Source organism: Ovis canadensis, chromosome 10 (genome assembly GCF_042477335.2).
Source record: "Ovis canadensis isolate MfBH-ARS-UI-01 breed Bighorn chromosome 10, ARS-UI_OviCan_v2, whole genome shotgun sequence".
NCBI lineage: Eukaryota > Metazoa > Chordata > Mammalia > Artiodactyla > Bovidae > Ovis > Ovis canadensis.
Window position 1 is genome coordinate 84,309,265 of NC_091254.1, and position 19,791 is coordinate 84,329,055.

Sequence of the window (19,791 nt, forward strand, 5' to 3'; positions counted from 1 at the left end):
GTGCTGGAGTACAAACATTCATCAGAGGTGTAAAGGAAAGATGGAAAAAAAATTCTATAAACAAAGCAAAGCATAAAAAAATATTTTTATGGCTCTGTTTGGAATAATACTGATTCATTGCAGAAGGAAATGGCAATCCACTCTGGTACTGTTGCCTGGAAAATCCCATGGACAGAGGAGCTTGGTAGACTATAGTCCATGGGGTCGCCAAGAGTCAGACACGACTGAACGACTTCAATTTTCATGGCTAATTCATGTTGAGGCTTAACAGAAAACAGCATAATTCTGTAAAGCAATTATCCTTCAATAAAAAATAAATTAATTAAAGAAAAAAAATACTGATTCATAAAATCTGGCCTGATACATGTACACTCAACCTCTATAATCTCCCCATCTGTGCTGTATAAGTTATAGTTTCAGTTTAAATATCATTTTAAATGCTAACATCTTAAATCATTGCTCATTTGGGATATACAGTAAAGAAATATTATTTTAATTTCTATAAGAAGCATATATATCTATTCCTTTACTCAAATGACACCTCTCCTATTCAACTTAACCTTCCTGCCACATGTAATAAAGGTGAACTAAAGAGTATTTAAGTTCACCTTAATCTGAAAACTTGGTAAGACTTCTAAACCACTCAGTAAATATGAAATAAACCAGAAAATACATGTATGTACAAAAACTTACCTTCTCAAATTGGTGATAAGGTCTGCAAAAGACTTTTCCCAAGCATACATTTTTATTATTCTGATGCCAGTTATAACTTCATTCATGGTCCTGATCCTGGTATCTGTGAAGGCTGCGGTCTTACTCCTAAGGGGACAGACATGAGAGACAAGCCTTAGTGACCACAGCAAGAATTTCCTTACCGACAGCAGCAAGGGCACAGCCAAGCACCAGGGATCAAATGATTCCCTACAGCTCTCCTAAGCTGACAAAACAGGCAGGTTCTACTCAAAGTACAGACGGAGGAAGACTTCAATTAGGGAGTCAACCATTCAGCCCACTTCAAGAAGTATCCTGGAGAACTTCACAGTAGTGGCTAAGGAAGACCTGAAATGAGTCAGATACAAACCACCTGCCCAAGGAGGTCGTGGTTGGGTAGAGAAGTCAGAAAGACACCCAAACCTAACAGGAAGACAGTGTCGGTGATGTAATAATATAGGAGTAAAGTGCTGGGGAGCAGAAAAGATGGGGTTGTTAATGGCAGTGGAAAAGGAGAGCAAGAAAAGCTTCAGAGACCTGGTAGCATTAGAACAGCGCCTTGAAGGATGAGGAACAGCTTTCCACAGCAAAGGTAGGAAATGAAATTCCAAGGAGAGAAAAACACCACATGAAAATGTATACACACAAAAAAACTTAAACGTGTTTCAAATAGCACAAGATCTCCATCACCTGACAACCTGGACAATGACCCACCTCCAAGCTCTACTTTATCACCAGTAGGCCCTTTATCACCAGTCTCTTTTCTATCACAAACGCTGCTAGGACTGTGGTACTTTACAAAGTCATATTTAAGATTGATCTTGCTCTTTGGGTGCTTATAACGTTGTATTAAAAGCAAGATACGTACAACGTATACACACCTGAAAATGGTTCTAACATAAGCATAACAAAAATATATGCATCTGGAACTGGGCCTGTAAGGTTATTAATATTTAATAAAACGTAAATAACATCATTTAAGATACATTCTGCTGAAGGACACTCTACTTATGCAGGTTTGGTGCCTGGAAGAGGTTAATCAATTACATATTAGCAATTTTTTAAACCAATGTTTGTCTTACCGGAGTGATGAAAACAACTTCCCGATGCAGCTTTGCAAAGGCAGAAGAATAATGAGAACCGCCATCCCAGCAAGACATGATATTCCTATTTCCATCCAGAGCAGGGCGGTCACTACGATAGCCTGCAGTGGCCCTGCCCACAGAAAGTGCAAGAATATCGTTACCTTAAAAGAAAAAGATAAAGCCTTCTTAGGACTATACAAAAACAAAACCTATAAGGACACAATTTAAAACAATCTCCTGTCAAAGAACAGATGGGGACCGAAGTAGAAATGATTGCAGTGGGTTTTAAACCTGCTAAGAAATCTAAGCATCTGTCAGAGATGCTGCTGTTCCATGGTACCACAAGGTCAGCTGCAGGAATGTCCTAGAAGAAGCTGACTGGCAGCCCCGGGAAGCTTTCAATTTTGTCTACCCCAGAGGTGACCTCGAGGTTTCCCCAAACCCTGTCCATTTCAGAATTCAGTCCCTGTGTCCCCTCCAGCTGCCCGGCACCCCAGGAAAGTCTATTTCCCCCACACTCTCCAGTAATCATTTGTGTATGTTCCTCGCTAACAGGCTGTGGCTTCTCCAGGGCAAAACCTAAATCTTATGCACCTTATGAAACTGAGTAGGGGCCTCTGCTCATGTTTGATGAATGAATAACTGAAAGAGAAGTGTCTAATGCAATATAGATTTGACTAGAAGCTACAATGTCCTGGGTAATGTGATCTATTCATAAAGCGTAAAAAAAGATTGCAATGGGACAGTGGAGAGTAGGTTGCCTCTGGCTAGGTACCACCCAGTTGGCATTACTCCTCACAGGCTCCCTATGCAGCAGGCACTGAACAGGGCACAGGGGAAAGAACAACCCCTGCCCACCAGGCCTTCATCAACTCGAAAGGAGGAAGACAGTTCAAGCAGCAAACTGATATCATGTGCCAAGAAGGGCCACGCCAGAAGGATCCCTAACCAAGGGGGACAGTAACCAAGCTGGGCAAGAACTCTGCTACCAGCTATTACTGAAGCATGTTGTATACAATGTCAGAAAAACAAAATTCTTATCTACAGAGCAATACACATTATATCTAAGTTGCACACAGAGGAAATGAGCTAGATAAAGAGAACTCTTGTCTTATGTCCTCAACAGAACCCTGGCTCTAGAATCTGGCATTCCAATAAGCTGAACGCAGTGAGAAGGATGGAAAATGGAAGAGGATCCCTTGGGCAGCTTACCTGATCAAACTTGTTCACGTCATTGGACAGCAGGTTGACTATCTGGCCTGTGGTGGTCTTCCCCATGGCCGAGTTACTCAAGCGAAGGGCCTGAAATGAAAGAGATACAGAATTGGATTCCTGTGGTGACACCAAGTCACTCCTGGAATGTAACACAACAGAGCGCGTTTTGATGGGGTCTTGAGCTATGTCAGGTTGAGGAGTGTGACCCCTGACAGCAGGGTTCTAGGGACCCACGCTTGTCCTTCAACCCCTCAATGTGGTGACAGCCACGTCCACAAGGACAGCAAACAGACAGAAACAAGGCCCCCAACCCTGTCTTGTTTTTGTTCTTGTTTGGATGAATTTGGACATGGGCAAAATATAAACAGATATATTAAAAGGTTCCTATTTACTTTTTAAAGGCAATTTTACATACAAATAAATGATAATTTTTCATGCAGAAAACACATGTTTTGAAGAAGTAGATATTTGATCCCTAATTTTAATAACTAAAAGAAGGCAGAACCGCACACCAATTCTGACTTTAAACTGATCATCAAAGGGAAAAACAAAAAAATCCACCTAATGGGAATCGATGGACCAAAAGGCTGGTTTTGGAACAAAAGTTAACATGAAGCAATTATAACACTGCAGCCAACACAGAAATCAAGAATCAGTCACAAAAGAATCACTGGGATGCTACACAGAATAAAAAAAAAACAGAACATGATGTGACAGTAGTATTATTAACAACGAAGACATGACTTACAAGCAAATCTGTCCAGATTTATGCTTCCAACCTTGAACGAATAATGGGTATTGGACTTGCCCGCCATTGCAAAACTATGAAACTGGACAAAATATATGAAGCACCTGTTTTCAGGCAGTGAAATGCCAGAAGTGCAGGACTGTGACCCCCGGGAAGAAGTGTGCCTTGTGACTGGCTTGTTTTCTCCCTGGGGGTATATTGTGCCCAAGCAGAGTTCAAGTGTCACTGAACTAAAGTGGAAGAAATAGATGTTGTAAGTTGCAGAAACAGCTGTCATTTGGGTAGGAAGAGCAGAGGATAAGTCCAGAACATCTTGTGGGGATTTCCCAAGGGGCTTTGCCCGAACTTCACTGTATGTGAACAGAGGCAGACTCCACGGGGCCTCGATGAGGACACACAGTGCCAGAAGACGGCAGATTCTACCCAACGACAAGAAAATCTTCCTAATAAACAGCTCAGACATCCACTTCAGCTGTCAGGAACAACAAGACTTACAAACTAGAGTAAGAACCATGTACATGGACTAAGTTCAAAATGGAAATAACTGCCCCAGACAGACTAACAGAACCGATCTAACAGGAATTCCGTATCAGAACAAAACTCAATATCATCTAATCCAAGGCTTGTTTTTTAGTCACTCCGCTGTGCCGAACTCTTTGCGACCCTGTGGACTATAGTCCACCAGGCTCCTCTGTCCATGGGATTTTCCAGGCCCACCAAATAAAACTTAATTCTCAACTCCTAGGTACTGTTTTTTCTTCGGTCCACACACTGCTGCCCATTAATTATAGAAAATTAATCTTCAGTTCTAATAAAGTGTGTGCATGCGTGCTCAGTTGCATCAGTCGTGTCTGACTCTTTGCAACCCCATGGACTGTAGCCTGTCAGGCTCCTCTTTCCAAGGAATTTTCCAGGCAAGAATACTGATGTGGGTTGCCATTCCCTCCTCCAGGGGTCTTTCCAACCCAGGGATCGAACCCGCGTCTATAGGGTATAGTAAAAACAGTTCACATCCAGTTTAGAGAAAACAACAGAACAACTAATGCTATTATTTTAGTTCTATATTTACTTAACATGTTACAAGGGGATATTATCGCTATTTGGTTAAATTTGTTTTCCTTGTGGAAGCAAAATAGTTCTACCATGAGAATAATAAAAGGCAAACCAACTGGAACAAATCTGCTCTATAAGTCAGACCCTAAATTAGTTAAGTTAATTAATAAGTTATTAACTTTTAATAAATCAAGAACTTCTAAATATTGATTAACAATTATAAAAGCCTACCAATTTTTTTAAGAGACAAAGGATATGTACAGGAAATTCACTACAAAAGAAACACAGAATGTTAATGAAAATTTGTTAATAATCAAATATACTCAAAATATGACATCCAAGTTTGGCAGCAGTGTAGGAACATTTCATTTCACCAAAGAGAATATAAGCAGTTAACTCTCGAAGGAAACCTGGCATATCAAAAGTTCTGCAATGCACACACCCTGAGAAATTAAGGCTGTCTCGAAAGGTTTGGCTTTAATCAGGTTCATTTGCACTGCTATTTGTTAATATATAAATCTGGAAATGATCAAAATGTCAAATTACTAAAAATTAGAAAACAATCTCAAAATCTAATTACTGATTATTCTAGAATCCACATGGCCATTAAGAACAATACTATGAATTGTGAAGTATTCATTCCATTGAAGCAGGGATCTATTTATGGGGAGGTGGAGGATAGGGAGTAGAGAAATTACATATGGGACAATTAAGAGAACTCTATGATGAAAGTGAAAGAGGAGAGTGAAAAGGTTGGTTTTCTGAAAACATTCAGAAAACTAAAATCATGGCATCCGGACCCATCACTTCATGGCAAATAGATGCGGAAACAGTGGCTGACTTTATTTTTCTGCGCCCCAAAATCACTGCAGATGGTGACTGCAGCCGTGAAATTAAAAGATGCTTACTTCTTGGAAGTAAAGTTATGACCAGCCTAGACAGCCTGAAAAGCAGAGACAAGGTCCGTCTAGTCAAGGCTATGGTTTTTCCAGTGGTCATGTATGGATGTGAGAGTTGGACTGTGAAGAAATCTGAGCACCAAAGAATTGATGCTTTTGAACTGTGGTGTTGGAGAAGACTCTTGAGAGTCCCTTGGACTGCAAGGAGATCCAACCAATCCATCCTAAAGGAGATCAGTCCTGGGTGTTCATTGGTAGGACTGATGTTGAAACTGAAACTCCAATATTTTTGGCCACCTGATGCGAAGAGCTGACTCATTTGAAAAGACCCTGATGCTGGGAAAGATTGAAGGTGGGAGAAGGGGACGACAGAGGATGAGTTGGTTGGATGGCATCACCGACTCAACACACATGGGACTGGGGGGACTCCGACAGTTGGTGATGGACAGGGAGGCCTGGTGTGCTGACGTCCATGGAGTCACAAAGAGTCGGACACGACTGAGTGACTGAACTGAACTGATTATCAACTTTTTAAAAAAAATAGTTTAAGAACTATTAGTCATTCCATTTGAAAAATAAATGTCTCCTTTCTCAACTGTTTTGAATCAGATGTGAAACTCCATAACCCACATATGGACACACAAAAATCACCATCAAAGGAGCAGAGGAGAAAAGAATGTTCTTTACACATGAATTGAGTTTTCCAGACTAGTGAGAAGTACTAACCCTTAAAGAATCCAATGTTCATTTGAACAGCATCTTCCCCCAAACTCTGCTGCAGTCGGCCTTTAAAACCAAAGACAAGAACTCAGTTCACCATTTTAATGCTGCACTCTTCTCATCTCCAGCAAGACTTTTTTCCAGTGCCGATGACCCTCAGTGCATAGAAGCGCTTCTGTCCCACGGAATGCTCCAAATGGCCAAGGTTTTTGGGTTTTTCATATATTATAATTATATCTTTTTCCCTGCCATCAGGTTATCCCTTCAACGGACTAGCTCACCATTACCTACTGCTATTTCTAAACTAGGTTTTGGCATCATAATATCATAAGTGAATCAGAGTAGCAGACCCCGAGTAAGAACCTAAAGGACTCAGAATAGAAAGCAGACTCAGACTCTGGTCACTTATTTTGCATTTGGCTTATTTCCTGGTTCATGGCCCTGCCCCCTAGAATTGTGCATGTCAGATAATGGGAATTATTCCAACAGGTAACTAGGGTGAGTGTACATTTAGCTCACCTGAAACAGAATACTGCTGTATTTTTCCCAGAGTGTTGCCTAGAGTTGCTGTCATACCTGCTTTCATGATTGCATAATCTAAAGCCATTCATCTCTGCTTTTTAGGGGAGGATGCAGAAACTGCCTAATATCTTCCACCAGCATGACCATAATGGGTGACTATTAAACTAATGAGACTGCCATAAAACTAATCACATTGCCTCTATGGTTGTGTAGATTAAAAAAAACTCACTGCAGGAAATAAAAAACAAAGTCAATACAAGATCAACCACCTGCTGTTCTCTCATCTCACAACTCCACTGCCTTTTTCTTGTTGCTGGCCTGATTTTCCATGGCTGGCCCGCAAACCAGCACAACCTACTCAGCTGTCTACAAGCTTTGAAGGATGTGGCAATTAGCTCCTGCAAGTACCTTTAGCTATCGTCTAAATCCACAGCACCTCCTGGAGGCACCAGAATGGCACGTATACAGAGCTGACAAGTGAGCCTCTGAGCATGAAAACCAAAATGTGGACTCCAAGCAACCCAGGCTCTCGCAGTGGCTCAAAAAGTAATCCTGCAATTCCATCCCAGAGCTGGGAAGATCCCCTGGTAGAAGGGAATGGCAACTCACTCCAGTATTCCTGCCTGGAAAATCCGAGGGACAGAGGAGCCTGGTGGGCTACAGTCCATGGGGTTGCAAAGAGTCAGATACAACTGGGCAACTAACACTTAAAGTAAAGTGCCACTGGTGGGTGGAAGCCACTGATACCACCCTGAGATCAGGCTAAGGATCTGAACCCCTCAGGAGGAGTTTCTGCATATTCTCAGACCTCATCCTCTCAAAGGGCTTTGAGTCACTGAGATGATACCCTGGGAACTCCCCTGCCCCCCGCCTGGGATCATGGAACTTTTATGGCAAGGGGGCAAAGCTCACAACTGGACACACCCCTCCTAGAGCTACAAAATACAAAGAAACTATATGGGACTAAAAACAACTGCGCTCATGTGCAGTTGCCGCAAATTCTGGACCAAAAGATACAAAAAAGACAAAAAGAACCCACTGCCATTTCTGAAGAGCTGGGACCTAAACCAAAGGTGTGGCAAAAACAATGTGCCCCTCCCCGAACACAATACCACAAAGGGATTTGCAAACCACCTAAGGCCATGGTTTTTCCTGTGGTCATGTGTGGATATGAGAGTTGGACTGTGAAGAAGGCTGAGCACCGAAGAATTGATGCTTTTGAACTGTGATGTTGGAGAAGACTCTTGAGAGTCCCTTGGACTACAAGGAGATCCAACCAGTCCATCCTAAAGGAGATCAGCCCTGGATTTCTTTGGAAGGACTGATGCTAAAGCTGAAACTCCAGTACTTTGGCCACCTCATGCAAAGAGTTGACTCATTGGAGAAGACTGATGCTGGGAGAGATTGGGGGCAGGAGGAGAAGGGGACGACCGAGGATGAGATGGCTGGATGGCATCACAGCCTCGGTGGACTTGAGTCTGAGTGAACTCCGGGAGTTGGTAATGGACAGGGAGGCCTGGCGTGCTGCGATTCATGGGTCGCAAAGAGTCAGACACGACTGAGCGACTGAACTGAACTGACTGAAACTACCCCTCCAGCCTGATCCCAGACCCAGCACAACCCTCACCCCATATAAGGAATCAACTTGCCCTCCTCACTTGGGGAGGGAACAAGAGAACCTGTTTTACCTCCTATAACCAGTGCAGGAGCCCCAGTACAACCTTGCCTAAATTTCTTTTGGGGCCTCTAGGCAATTTCCCTTTACTTGGGGAAGACCAAGAACCCTTGTTGGGATCAAGGTGAGCTAGGGCAACAGAAAGGAGGAAAACCACAGAAAGGGTGGAAAACTCCACAATGAAGAGAGAGGAGATCCAAGAACATGCATAAATATACATTTAGGGCTCAGCAAGAGAAGACAGTCTTAATGAGAATACAAATCAACCGTGACCCGAAAGGGAGGAAGGGGAGACTTCTATCAACATTTTCCTTAAATGAATCATGTTCCCTACATCTAAAAATTAATAATATATCTTCTCAAATGGAATGTTCAGTAGTAAGAATTTATACGTGGGGCCATATACTGTCTTTTATAGCAACTAAACTGAGAACTATTTTTCTGATTATTTTATTGTTAGTATGTGTCCTTTCAGATCAAAAGAATAGAAGGGGAAAATAACATACCCACTCTAAACTCACTAAGGGTAAATCATTTCACTGAGAATTTGTCAAAATGGTAATATTTTGTAAGGGTTTTTCCTTTTTCCTAATGTTTTCTACATAGCAAAGTGTTGAATTTGATTGAGGACAAGCAATAAACCTAAAGTAATCAATGGTGCTCACTTTTATAATGTCACAGAACTAGTTGCATTACCCTTCCCTTGGAAGCTTTCAGAAGATGAAATCTGTGCAGCAGAAAAGAAAAACAAAATGACAAAAGTAGGAGATGCTCCCTAAATGTTTTCAATATACAGTTTTACAACCAAACGTACTGAGAGCAGCGATGCCTCAATTTCTCTTACTGATGCAGATGAAGGAATTAGGAGAAAAATGCACAGAGCCAAGAGCACAAGCTCCTCCCAGAAAGCCATCTTTACACACTCTTTACCCAGTTCCATGTCCATAAAACTCACCTTCTCCCACTCACTGGAGTGGAGCATATAAAATACCAGATGGTATCCAGAGCTGTAAATTCCCAGAGGTCACAAGCAAGAAAACGGCCTGGTTAGTTCAGCTAATGAGTCCCAGAGGGAGGAGTAAGCAGGGGATGAAGGCTTCAAAACAGAACCAAGGCAGAGCTGATTGCTCGGAAAGGCACCCAGAGAGGATGCCAGTCTCTCTGAAATGCCTTCCTTTTCCTCCATAACTAACTCAAAGTCATCACCACAGCTGAGGGCCGGGATGAACAGTAAATTGTTTCCAATGAATACTGAGTACATGTATGACCTCTACCCTTTCAAAAAAGCTAACCTAGCGTTGAGGACAAAGTGATAAGCCAGCCATCCAAGGACGATTCCACATATGTGAGGTTCCTCGAACAGAGGAATAGACTCAGATAGAAAGTAAAATGGAAAGCTGCCACTCACAAGACAGAGACCTGATGATGCTTGGTGGTGATGCCTGCACAACAGCGTGAATGGACTTAACACCACTGACTCAACTGTAGACTTGAAAACGGCAAACCTAGTCAATTTTATGTTTTGACTGTTTGAAACAATTTAAAGAACAGTGACCTTTGAAGACCAAAATGAAAATAACCACCAATCAAAAACTGTAAACGCAGTGAAATATTTTGAAGAATAAGGGAGACATGAAAAACAGGTAGACAAAAAAATTAGAATGTTTAAAAATAGGTATGAGTCATGATTGCAGCACAAACCCCAGGGAAAGGAGAAAGAATATACTTGCTGTTTGTTCCCTTTCCAGGGAGATACCGTATCTCCACCAGCCCGACCTGGTCTGCTGGTCCCTTCACCATTCTCTAGTACAGTTTCCTAAACTTTCTCCATGATTAAGAATTCCCGGGGCACAGATTAAACAAATATCGATTTCCAGGCCCCTTCCTTAAAAAATGCTAAGGGAGGGATTTCCCTGGTCCAGCGGCTAAGACTCCATGCTCCCAATGCAGGGGGCCTGGGTTCAATCCCTGGTCAGGGAACTAAGATCCCATAAACCATAAGATTCAGGCTGTAGGGAGAAGGAGTAGGTGGGCTATATGGAAGTGTAGCAGGGAAACTTACATTACCATATGTAAAGGTAACAAATGGGAGTTTGCTTTGTGACTTGGGGGAACTCAAACATAAAGGGGTGGGATAGGGAGGGAGATGGGAGGGATGTTCAAGTGGGAGGTGCAATCCTAAATCTCTTCAGTTGTGTCTGACTATAGACTGCCAGGCTCCTTCTTCCATGGAATTTTCCAGGCAAGGATACTGGAGTGGGTTGCCATTTCCTTCTCCAGGAGAATCTTCCCATCCCAGGGATCAAACTTGGGTCTCCCATACTGCAGGCAAAGTCTTTACCATCTGAGCCACCAGGGAAGCCTGAGATTTAAAAACCCACCTCTTAAAACAGAGATACTCTAGTCTTGTCTTGGAAAAGACAATAGCTCAGTTGGTAAAGAATCTACCTGCAATGCAGAAGACCCCAGTTCAATTCCTGGGTTGGGAAGATCTGCTGGAGAAGGGATAGGCTATCCACTCCAGTATTCCTGGGCTTCCCTACTGGCTCAGGTGGGAAAGAATCTGCGGGAGACCTGGGTTCCCTGGGTTGGGAAGATCCCCTGGAGAAAGGAAAGACTACCCACTCTAGTATTCTGGCCTGGAGAATTCCATGGACTGTACAGTCCATGGGGTCACAAAGAGTCAGACATGACTGAGCAACTTTGACTTTGACTTTCAAAGCCTAAGAGGGCTTCCCTGATGGTTCAGATAGTGAAGAATCTGCCTACAATGAAGGGAGACGCAGGAGACCTGGGTTTGATCCCTGTGTAGAGAAGCTCCCCACCTGGAATAGGAAATGGCAACCCACTCCAGTATTCTTGTCTGGAGAATCCCATGGACAGAGGAGCCGGGCCAGCTACAGCCCACGGGGTTGCCAACCGTCAGACACAGCTGAGTACACGCAGCACAGTACATACCCCAAACTTAGGCGTTTAGTTACATTAACTTTTGATGGAAGGGTATAGGAATTTTGTTGTTGCTGAGGAATTTGTGAAAGAAAGCAGGGATTAGCAATTAGCTTTCCAGACTGGTTACCTAGGAAAAACCTATTATACACAGCCCACCTCCAGGGGTACACATATTGTCACTATGGGACGGGCACAGCTCAAGTGGAACAGTGTGCTATCAAACTCGGTCTCCCAAACAACTGCAACAAAATAAATGCCGTCTGAAAGTACCTTTGGCAAATGCAGCCAAGAAAAACACATGGATCAAAAAGACATTCCATGTGAGGCCATGAACACAAACATCTTTCACCCTAAGACTAGCGAACACAGTGAGTCCATTACTATGTGTCGCTGGATAAAGACTGGAAAAGAATCTACAAAAATGATGCCTGCCATTACAGGATGGTGGTGTTTGGGGTATTTCCTCCCAAATTTTGGAATAATGGTAAGCAAACCAGCGATGCTTACGAAACAGCTGAAGTTTCAGGGCAGACTGCCTTTGAGGATTCCTATCAGAACTAGGATTTCCTAATCAATACTTTTCTCCCCTTCTATAATAAACCCCTGCGAGCTGAATCCTTTCTTTTCTCCATCTCTGATGAATACTGTAATGCATTAAAAGGTCCACAAGTAATTCATTTTGCTATTTTGTCTAACATGTACTGTATTACATCAATTCACGTATGAGATGAAATAAGACATTATTCTTTTCTTTCAATGACCCACCACTCTCACTAAACTCTTCACTAAATGGGCAAAATAAAGAATGAAATGAAGGAATGAATAGCCAGACGTGATGTCCTTTCCAATCATTTTTTCAGCTGACTCACAACTCCACATGTACCCACACACAACAGCCTTCCATTGTATTTTCCTAAATCACTACTCTGATCATTTACTACCTTAATCAAAATTTCCACGGGTTCCCCTTTACCAGTTCAGTAACTCCAACAGCCTTCAGCTGATGATCAAGACTCTGGTCCCAATGCTCCTTGCTAGATGTATGTTGGAGCCTCCTGCTACGCCAACTGTGCTTCTACAATTCCCTGAATAAATCATTTTGGCTTTCTACTGGAACACTGCTCCATGCATGGACTGGCCCCCTGCAGGCATACACACTGACACAGAATAACAGACGTGCGCACATCACTCCACCCATCGAAGGGGTCCTCTCCTAAACCATTAAGTCTGTACACTTGTCTATCACTTAACACCCATATTTCTATTTCGTCTAATTGTAGGTATTCTAGCCTTCGGGGACTGACTGCCAGTAATCAAGATGATGGGAATGTGTGAACACTAGCTAAAGGCCAAGCACTACGTTAAATGCTTTACAAAGACTGGCTCATTTAATCCTCTCTACAACCATAAGAGTTGGGTACTATTACAAATGAGGAAATGTAGGCTCAGAGCAGTTAGCCTCAGGCTAATGTCTACAAAGAGGAAAACTGTGGTTCAAAGAAAAGCACTCAATCTTGTTGTGTGTATGACCTTCCACCCTCCTATACTGAATACATGACTCTTAACAGGTCCTCTGCAAAACCAGTGCTCACAAAAACCTCATGAAGCATATGTTCTCTCCTTCAGTGTTTAAACTCAGGACACTGAGGCTCTGAGAAGTGGATTCCACTCACTCACAGTTCAGCAGACAGCGAAATCAAGACTGGATCTCAGGTTTGACTTCACTCAGAGTCTACACTCCCAGTCTCTCTCCTATCTGACCTGCCACACTGTCGTCTAGCAAATACTTGTGCACCTGATTCAAGAACCTGATCACTCAGTGCACAGGAGATGCCCAGCTTAGAATCTGAGCCATGGGGGAACTACAGAATGGCCACCATCCTTCAGGTTTATAGCTGCAATTTCAAAAGGGCATCTGCACCGACAAACGTTAAACATCTAATGCACATGCTACTGCAATGTATCAGAAGATCTTGGTTATAAGATACAAGAAAGAAACTAAGCTAAAAATGCATTTGAGGCCTATCACTATCACCTGGTACCTTTTAAAACTCCCCCATGCCAAAAACAAAACAAAATACCGCTATCCCAGTGGTTAAGACTCCATGATTAACTATGATCCCACAGTTCATGTGGCCAGAAATAAATAGAATCCACCCACCTCCCCAAGCCATTAAAATGGATTTCTGTAGAGAGGGCTCGGGTATCAGTGTTTTTAAATTTTCATGAATCTTAGTGCAGCAGTTTGGGAACCGTGGAGCTACGTCTTCCCTTCCAGTTTGCACTGCACCCCACATAGCAGGTAGTTACCAGATGGTAGGCAGTATACAATTGACACCCTTTATTCTCAAGCAACAGAAATATATCCTTTGAACAAAGCGGTTTAAACCAAACAGCCTCTCCTTCGTTAACCTGCTTTGCTCAATCTCCTGCCACCAGAAAAGTAAATCTTTACCCAAAGGCTCCTTGATGAGATTAACTCTTCACAAAATGTGATTTTATATCAGAAATAAAGGGGGAAAATATTTTTTCAAACTGCTAAACAGTGCAAGAAACATTACTAGCACATTCTAATTTTTTCTGGAAGTTAGAAAATACCATTAGAAGATAAAATCCAAACAAGGTATCAGATGCTATAAGAGCGTCATTGTATTTTCATAAATACCACACTGTCTCACTTGAACAATCCTCAACATCCTGGTCTCTTAGAAATATAACTGCAAACTCGTAAAAAAAGATATTAGATTGACCATAAGAAATCGCTGTTTCATAACCCAAATCAGTTGAATATCTGTCATTCCACATGTAAAATAAACATTAGTCATTCAGTCGAGTACAACTCTTGGTGACCCCATGGACTATAGGCTGCCTAGCTCCACTGTCCATGGAATTCTCCAAGTAAGAATACTGGAGTGAGTTCCCATACCTTTCTCCAGGGGATTTTCCCAACCCAGGGATCAAACCCAGGTCTCCCACATTACAGGCAAATCCTTTACTGTCTGAGCCACCAGGGAAGCCCCCAAGTCCAGGCCAAATTTAAAGCAATATAGTGTCTATACTGAAACACAATTGTTTTAAATAAAAGACAAAAAGTTCTGGAACTATGAACACGATATCACGTGGCTGATTCAGCAACAAAACTTTCTATCATGTTCTTTCCACAATCCAAGCAGCAAACTCAGAGAGGAAAACAGGAAGGGTGGATGAAGAGAGAGGTGCTGCAGGGGGTGAACCTTCCCTTCTCATACTTAGCACACTCGGTACACAGATTGTTTTTAAAGTCAGGCTTCATTTATCCAGAGGAGTTTGCCAAGTTTGACCACTCCTGGCACCCTGAAAGAGCACCTACTTCCTTCCAGTTCAGGCTCCAGGAGAAAGGATGCCTGCTGTCCTCATCACTGATCTTAAAACATAACTGAACTGAAGAAGTGTCTGCAAAAGAGATGGGAAATGATCCCAAGAAGGAAGGGGTCTTAAGAGACAGGATTAAAGGAAAAAGAAAGAGTCCTTCACTGAGACAGATGATGGTTACCTGAAACCATGAAATAGAAATGGTGTGGATACAAAGAGCATGTAAGTCCCCCCAAATTACAAACTTTTGAAACTAGAACTACACTGCTTAGATGAAAGCTGAAAACGGATCTAAGGTAAGTACGAATATTTCTTTAAGCAGGATGCTAATGTATAGAAACAACCTCCCTGAGTTGTACTGTATGAATATCAGCAGTCATAATCTATGGTCACTACAAAGGTGAATTAGGGCTTTGTTGGTGGATCAGCGGTCAAGAATCCACCTGTCAATGCAGAAGATTTCGATCTGTGGGTCAGGAAGATCCCCTGGAGAAAGAAATGGCAACCCACTGCAGTATTCTTGCCTGGGAAATCACACAGACAGAGGAGCCTGGTGGGCTACAGTCCACAGGGTCACAAAGAGTTGGACAGGACTTAGAGAGTAAACAACAACAGGAACCTAAGTGAATACTAATTGTTCCTAAGGGAACTACAGGGCTAGGGTTCTGCCAGCCTTTGGTAAAAACATCTTCATCAACTGCTCCACACTTAGATGACCTTCTTTTGTGTTATCTTTCTATTTAACCTTATTTAATTGCCATTGGTAATTCACAAACACTGGCCTCACACAAACACAGCCAGCAGCACCAGAACACTACCTGAACCAAGCTCACCGACACACATATTTCCCCGCGGGACACATCACAGTCCTCTGCATAGGAACACCAGACAACACTTCAGCACTCTTAAGCTGCAAACTCCCCCCGAAAAGAACAAAAATATGAGAAGCAAGGCACCAAGGAGACCACGAAGACGCCATCTGTTCCACAGTATGAAAGCAGAAACACATTCCACCCCACTGGGAATATGCATGTCAGATGACAAGAAATTTAAGGGACTGTATCAACATGGGCAGAAGACCGGGAAAGTATCCCAATTTTTTAAATGATTTTTAGAATTATAAGTAAATTTTAGAATGATTTTTAGAATTACATATAAACATTAGCAAGTAGGCAAATTTCCAAATACAGAATATACGAATATTCAGGAATACTTTTGTTTTTCAAACACTATGTCAAGTACCCCCAAGGACTGTACCCCTAGGACTACAGCCTGCCAGGCTTCTCTGTCCATGGGATTTCCCAGGCAAGAATACTGGAGTGGGTTGTCATTTCTTCAGGGAATCTTCCCTACCCAGGAACTGAACCCGTCCTGCACTGGCAGGTGGGTTCTTTACCATGGAGCCAGCAGGAAAGCCCTACAGATCTACAACAAAAGATAAAGGGAAATTGGGATGTTTGCAGGGAATCAAGTCATTTTAGAAGCTGAAACAATGAATGACGTATCTCTCCTGCAAACCACCCTTTGGGTAACAAACACTAAAGAGAATTAGGATGAGATATCAGTCACATTAAGAAGTCTGGCAAACTGATCAGATTCTGCAGGTACATCTGCCCTGGGTAACAGGCAGCAGAGAACACTCAGTGACCTCCCTGACTATCTGCTCTGGCTTTACCTGGCACTGGAAGCAAACCATCCCATTATCAGGACTCATGTGGGAAAGCATGCTTCTTAAAATCTCTGTGCCATCGTATAAGACCATCCTGATTAGTGACACTGTCATGCTGCCTGTCCCAGGTCTGAACATCCATAGCATTCAGGCATGAAGACAAGGACAGGACTGGCAAACGAAAGAGACATTGTCACTACTGACTTGGGCTGGACAACTATCTTCAATGCAGGCTCAGCTTGCTTTAAGTTTTCATCTTTTCCCATTCCAGATCCACCTCCCACGCTCTAAGCTTGGGGAGTTATTACCCTTTGAGATTTGAAGCTGGGGGAGTACTCCTTTTTCTGTGTTCTAACCATAAACAGACAGGAATTAAGACACTGGTCTCACTGTAAAGGTGATAAGTGACTCATGCTGGGAATATCACCAGGGACTCCTGGCAATTTTCTAAAATGAGATAATATAAGGTTTAAACCCTGTTCATTTAATCTATATGCTGAGCACATCATGAGAAACACTTGGCTGGATGAGTTACAAGCTGGAATCAAGATAGGACGGAGAAACATCAACAACCTTAGACATGCAGATGATACCATTGCAATGGCAGAAATTGAAGAGGAAGTAAAGAACCTCTCCATGAAGGTGAAGAAGGAGAGGGAAAGAGCCAGCTTAAGACGAAACACTAAGAAAACTAAGATCATGTCATCCGGCCCCATTCAATTCAGTTGCTCAGTCGTGTCCGACTCTTTGTGACCCCACGAATCGCAGCACGCCAGGCCTCCCTGTCCATCACCAACTCCCGGAGTTCACCCACTCACGTCCATTGAGTCAGTGATGCCATCCAGCCATCTCATCCTCTGTCATCCCCTTCTTCTCCTGCCCCCAATCCCTCCCAGCATCAGAGTAGATTTCAATGAGTCAGCTCTTCGCATGAGGTGGCCAAAGTACTGGAGTTTCAGCTTTAGCATCAGTCCTTCCAAAGAAATCCCAGGGTTGATCTCCTTCAGTATGGACTGGTTGGATCTCCTTGCAGTCCAAGGGACTCTCAAGAGTCTTCTCCAACACCACAGTTCAAAAGCATCAATTCTTCGGTTCTCAGCCTTCTTCATAGTCCAACTCTCACATCCACACATGACCAACTTTAGGGTATTACCTTTCAGTGTACTACATCTTTCTTCTTTTGCTACAAAGAATCATTCCTTTAAAGGTACAGTACTAGTAGTTTCAGTGAATGGATCGATGCAACAAGGTTTAAAACATATTCCTTTGAGGGATCTGTGTTCTTAATGCCAGTTGCTGACTTCACAAAAAAACACAACCCATGTTGCATAATCCCAGTATTCGGTAAGAACTTTGGAAAAAAATGCCCTAGAGATCTGAGGAATCTTAATAGACACCTGAGCTGCTTCAACAGACCACCAACTGGAGTTACTAATCCAAATGAAATGTCATGTTCATAAAAACTTTTCATTTAGTCCTCAAGTCAAACAGAAAGATCAATGATCAAGTGTGAATGTAAAATAATGTCATCACAATAAAATAGAGTCTGGCAGTTCCTTAAAATACTAAAGATAAAATTAGCATATAGTATATATAGCAATTCAACTTTCTGGGGATGCACTCAGAACTGAAAGCACAGACTTGAACAAATACTGGTACACCCATGTTCACAGCAGCATTATTCACAACAGCCAAAATGTAGGAACAGCCAAAATGTCCAATAACAGATGAAAGGATGCACAGAATGTTGTATAGACCTGTAATGGAATGTTATTCAGCCTTTAAAGAGAATTGAATTCTGACACCTGAGTCATCTAGAGTCAGTAAATTCAGAGCAGTAGAATGGTGGTGAGGGGCTGGGGAGTCAGTGTTTAATGGGTACAGAGTTTCAGTCTGGGATGCTGAAGAAGTTCTGAAGATGAATAGCATTTATGGCTGCAACAAAAACGTGAATGAACCTAATGTCACTAAATGGTGCACTTAAAAAGAGTTAAAATGGGGGCTTCCCTGGTGGTGCAGTAGCTAATAACTATGCACTCCCAATGAGCCCTGGTTCATTGGGCTGGTTCATTAGACCTGGTGCAGCCAAATAAATATATTAATTTTCTAAAAGGAAGTTAAAATGGTAAGCTGGATGTTGTGTATATTTTACTATAATTTTTTAAAAAATTGTAGCAATGATCAAAAGTAATTTTACCAAAGCAGTCAAAAGGTAAATAAATAAGTCACCCACATATAGGATATATCCCAAAGGATCAAAGTTACAACTGTGACTTAGCAACAATTTATAACACCCAAGCTGATTTCTTTCCAGGACCAGAGATCAGGAGGTGGGGCCTGAGCATGAACCACAATCGTTCCAAGGGGCCTTTCAGAGCTGTTCAGAAGCACCAGCTTTTGCTCTAAGGAATCAGTCCGCCGGTAACCTACAAAGAAGTGTTGAATTTCTCCACCCCAGTGGGATCCTAGATGCAAGGCTGTGCAGGAGGAAACAGTTCTTTCTCACGTTTCTGGAATTTCTGGTTATGTCTGTGGTTACCCCAACAGTCCCTGACTTTGTAAAGGGACAATTCTCTTAGCCTAATCAAGCCAGCAAATTAATGGCTTTGGGAGATGTTTACATTCATCTAAGCAAACGTGCCAGGGCCAGATCGGATTTCCCAAAGGCAATGTTCCAAAATGTCAGGGCCAAGAGGAAGAAAACAGGTGGACCCTGGCTCACCTGTGCAGCAAAGAGAGAGCTTTATTTCACTGAACCATTAGACCTAACAAAAGATTTTTACAATGTGGGTCTGATGATATTTCCTATTTATTTACGGGAGCTAAGCATGATCTAGAAAGACAAACATCTAGCCAAAGTTTGGGAATCAGAGTGTCTATCTCTTAAATAGTAGACAGTATCATAGATTATCAAGGAACGTGATTGATGGTAGAAAAGGAAGAGCCCTGACCAGAGTATAGGGGCACCACGGCCATTTCCACAACACCTAGGAGGAAACTGGCTCAGATGCTGCAGCCAAACACAGACAGTGAGATGCCAGGCCCCCAGGTATGACACAGCCCTGAGATTAACAAGACTCCGCTCAAGGGAAAATGAGGAGACAAGTCACATTTTGCCAACAAATGTACCCCCAGGAAGCAGAAGTCTAGAATTTATAGCAAGTAGATGAAAGAACTGATAATTTCAATTTAAA

The 19,791-nt window shown here is 42.5% G+C and overlaps 1 protein-coding gene across 2 annotated transcripts in view; it reads right to left on the bottom strand.

Moving 5' to 3' along the window:
* LOC138446662 (ATP-binding cassette sub-family C member 4) overlaps nucleotides 1-19,791 on the bottom strand; it is a 188,176-nt gene that overhangs the window by 122,137 nt on the left and 46,248 nt on the right. For both annotated transcript variants that reach the window (XM_069601880.1, XM_069601881.1), the window contains 3 exons: nucleotides 3,009-3,098; nucleotides 1,794-1,957; nucleotides 694-819 (listed from right to left, as the gene is read on the bottom strand). In XM_069601880.1, coding sequence (XP_069457981.1) covers nucleotides 694-819; nucleotides 1,794-1,957; nucleotides 3,009-3,098 — 380 coding nt within the window. The remainder of the gene's footprint in view (nucleotides 1-693; nucleotides 820-1,793; nucleotides 1,958-3,008; nucleotides 3,099-19,791) is intronic.